We start from the raw sequence: 3,892 nt of genomic DNA on the forward strand, positions 1-3,892 counted from the left end.
TCGACAGCTCGCTCAAACGTGCAACAAGAATGCAAGGGAGTTTGCAATAGTCCTTGCAGGTGTGTTAAATGAATTGAACTACGGACGAAAACGACTTAAGAAAAAGATCCCATTTTTAAGGGAAGAAGAATGTCCACAGCAAGGGAAAGAGTAAGTCCCATTCACTTTCAGTTTTATAATGTCCGTTTTATAGTTTACTGTCAGTTTTAGAGTTTACTATAATATGATTTGTTCCAAAACACCCAAAGCATACCTTACTGTACGCTAGACATTACAGAATGCACTGTCAATTTTATAGTTTACTATAAATTTATTTGTTCCAAAACACACAAAGCATAACTTACTGTGCAGTAGACATTACATAATGCACTGGCAGTTTTATAACTTACCGTACTCTAGACATTGAGTTGTTCTCTTCTTTACTTCTTCTAATGGCTACAACTTGGTATAATGAAAATTTGTTTCTATCCTGCAGACCGGACTGCGGTCTTTACGTAATGCTGCATCTGGAAAGAATATTCATAGACAGTCAAGACTTTCGCATGCAAGACAGTTGCACGCAGCCCGAACAATTTAGCGACAGAGCTAGAAGAATGAGAACGGAGGTGACGTACAAAATTTTAAGGGAGTCACAAAAGGCTTGGAGTAAGATGATGTAAAAGGAGGGGTTATAATTGTACAAAATGTTACTTAAAAATACTTCTGTTGTACTGAAAAAATGTTGTGGAAATGTTATTAACTTCGACCAAAGGTATTTTAGTTAGACGATGTACTGTCAGTTTTATACTTTACTGTCAATGTTTCTGTTCAAATACACATACAACATACATTACAGGTAGAAGGCATTACATAATCTACCGCCAGTTATCTAATGTACTGTCAGTTTTATAGTTTACTGTCTTTTTTAGTGGTGGACAACGAAACTTTTTTAAGGGTGAAAAATTGTACAACTTAGACTCCATCATTATGTAGAATTTCGACCAAAGGACACAAGATGTGAAAGGTACTCAATGGTTAGAAACAATCAAATACACATACAACATACATTACAGGTGGAAGGCATTACAAAATCTACCACCAGTTCTCTAATGTACTGTCCGTTCTATAATGTACTGTCCGTTTAGTGGTGGACAACGAAACTTTTTTAAGGGAAAAAACTTGTACAACTTAGACTCCATCTTTATGTACAATTTCGACCAAAGGACACAAGATGTGAAAGGTACTCAATGGTGTATGTGTATTTGTATGAAATTAGACTCCAATAAAATACACATACAACATACATTACAGGTAGAAGGCATTACATAATTTACCGCCAGTTATCTAATGTACTGTCCGTTCTATAATGGACAGTCAGTTTGGAGGTGGACAACAGAATTTTTTGAAGGGTACAAACTTGTACAACTTAGACTCAATCATTATGTACAATTTCGCCCAAAGTACAGAAGATGTGAAAGGTACTCAATGGTTAGAAACTATCAAATACACATACAACATACATTCCAAGGCATCGGATAAATTTACTTCCAGTTATCTAATGTACTGTCCGTTCTATAATGTACTGTCCGTTTTATAATTTACATAAAATTACTTCCAGTTATCTTATGTTCTGTTCCAATAAACTTACAAAATACAATAATGTACACACAGGCATTTAAATACGTACTGACAGTTTTATAATTTACTTAAAGTTTTACAATGTTCTGTTTCGTAAACAACACAGTTTACTGTAAAGAAACACATGTACTGCAAATCATCAAAATGTACTCTACATACACACAGTAGACAACAAAAAGAAAGTTACATTTCCAAATGAAGTGCTAACAAAATACTGGGCACTTGAAGAAGTGCTAAACAAAATCAGATAGAGAAGTGCTAACCCATCGCTATATTGGTTCGTTACAAGATGCACGATTGTGGGTCGTCAGTTGATTACATCTGCCACAAACCCTCTGTCTTTTGGGAAAATACCCGGCACTTTCGATTCGAGTGGTGCGAGGTCTACCAGGACGTCTCTTTGTGAGAGGAGGAAGAATCATTGTGTCCGGGTCATACGATTTAGGCTCATCAAACGTAGGTACAGGCTTAACGGGATGACTGTACGTCTTACAATAGGCTTCGGTAGTGAAATTGGAATCAAAACATGAAGAGGCATCACCACCGTTCATTTTTATACACAGAATCGCATGCTCGCATGGTATGCCTTCTACTTGCCACTTGCGACAAGTGCACGTCCGTAGGGCCAAGTCAACTGAATGGGAGGGCATAGACAATACCTCGTATTGAGCTTCTCCGGACTGGACGCACGTCCAACTACAAGCCACTTTGTAACGCAGTTGCATTTCTTTATCTACCTTCGGGCATAAGAAGGTAGACCAACTAGATGACTCAACTCGCCTCTCGTTCATCATATTCATGATCTTCATTCGGAGCATATCGAGCATGACTGTTATTGGCATAACTCTCTCGTCTCGGATCCAGGAATTGAAGGACTCAGACAAGGAAGAGCAAATTAAACCGTACCTTTTCCCTGGAAAGAAGGCATCTGCCCAATGAACAGGGTCGACTGAGTGCAAAAAAGCTTCAGCTCCAGCCCCACCCATTACACAAATCTCCCCAGTGTATTTGCTAAAGTCTGAGGCAGTAAGTGCACGAGCCGCTTTGAACATCAATGACTGAAAATAATCTGACTTCTTGGCACCATTTCTAACTCGTAAATTCAAGTTGTTCCGCAAATGCCACACGCAGTAGGAGTGGTTGGCCGATGGGAATACATACCGAACACCATTTAATATACCGTTATGCCTATCAGACATAAAAGTAAGTGATTCACCAATATCTATACAATTCTTCAAGTTCCCAAAAAACCAGAGCCAGTTGTGATCGTTTTCTACATCAACAACAGCATAGGCAAGAATGAAAAAACCTGCGTACAACACAATGATTGAGTATAAACATTACTGTTTCTTGTAAATGTAAGCATGTCTCGGGAACTAACAAATGAACAGATAACTATATGGTTTTCTGACAATTATAAAATGTACAGGGAACAGTTTCAAGATAAATAGAATAATTACCGTCGTTTCCATTCTTCGCAACTGCAGCAAGAATACATCCATTATACTTTGTTTTAGCAAACGTACCATCAACAAATATCAGAGGTCTACAATGCTTGTAACCTTCTATGCATGCTCCAAGAGCAATGAAAATTCTTACAAAACGATGCGACTCTTCATCAACTTCCAGATCGATATGACTGTTAGGATTAGACCTTGACAGAGCATCAACATACCAGGAGAGTTTTGCATAGGAATCAGCTTCATCACCAAATCCTATACAAATTGCCGCATTTCGAGCATGATATGAGTAGTAGTAACTCAGTTTAATACCATAATCTTTTTTGAAGGAACTAACAATATCCTTGGTGCTCTTGGTAGGGTTCTCTCTAATGTCTTCTGCAATCAATAAACTAACAGCTTCAGTCGATAGTCGAGGTTTGCGTACACCAGTGATGAAGTCTTCACAGGTGTGAACGGGGTTATAGGCTTTCAGGATAAACATAAATCTCGACTTAAGAGGAGCAACCGCGTGTATTTTCCACTTGCATTTTGTACTTTTGCAAACACAGGTGACACGATCGCGGTCATTCTTCACAAACACATAATTGTAACCGTGTTTGATTGAGTATCGACTGAGAGCCTGGCGAAATGCAATCACACCGCCAGGAAATTCTTGACCCTCATGGGTGAATACTTCAGGCCAACTCTCAGACCGGAGAGGTTCTCTTCTGACAAGAGCAGTGGAACCATCACCATGGTTAGAAGGCGGGGGTAAGAAAAAATCACTGGGCGACCTACAAAAATACACAAAGTTTAAAACCAGGAACGGAAAA

General features: G+C 38.7%; 1 protein-coding gene across 1 annotated transcript; it reads right to left on the reverse strand.

Moving 5' to 3' along the window:
* Positions 1 to 1,886: 1,886 nt before the first annotated feature.
* LOC147545706 (uncharacterized) lies at positions 1,887 to 2,669 on the reverse strand. The gene has a single exon (XM_086635856.1). It carries the CDS (start codon positions 2,667 to 2,669, stop codon positions 1,887 to 1,889), a length of 783 nt encoding a protein of 260 aa, XP_086491982.1.
* Between the last annotated feature and the right edge of the window lie 1,223 nt (positions 2,670 to 3,892).

This window comes from Eschscholzia californica, unplaced genomic scaffold (assembly GCF_041429995.1).
Source record: "Eschscholzia californica isolate CP2 unplaced genomic scaffold, dmEscCali1.0.p SCAF_4, whole genome shotgun sequence".
In the NCBI taxonomy this organism is placed as follows: domain Eukaryota; kingdom Viridiplantae; phylum Streptophyta; class Magnoliopsida; order Ranunculales; family Papaveraceae; genus Eschscholzia; species Eschscholzia californica.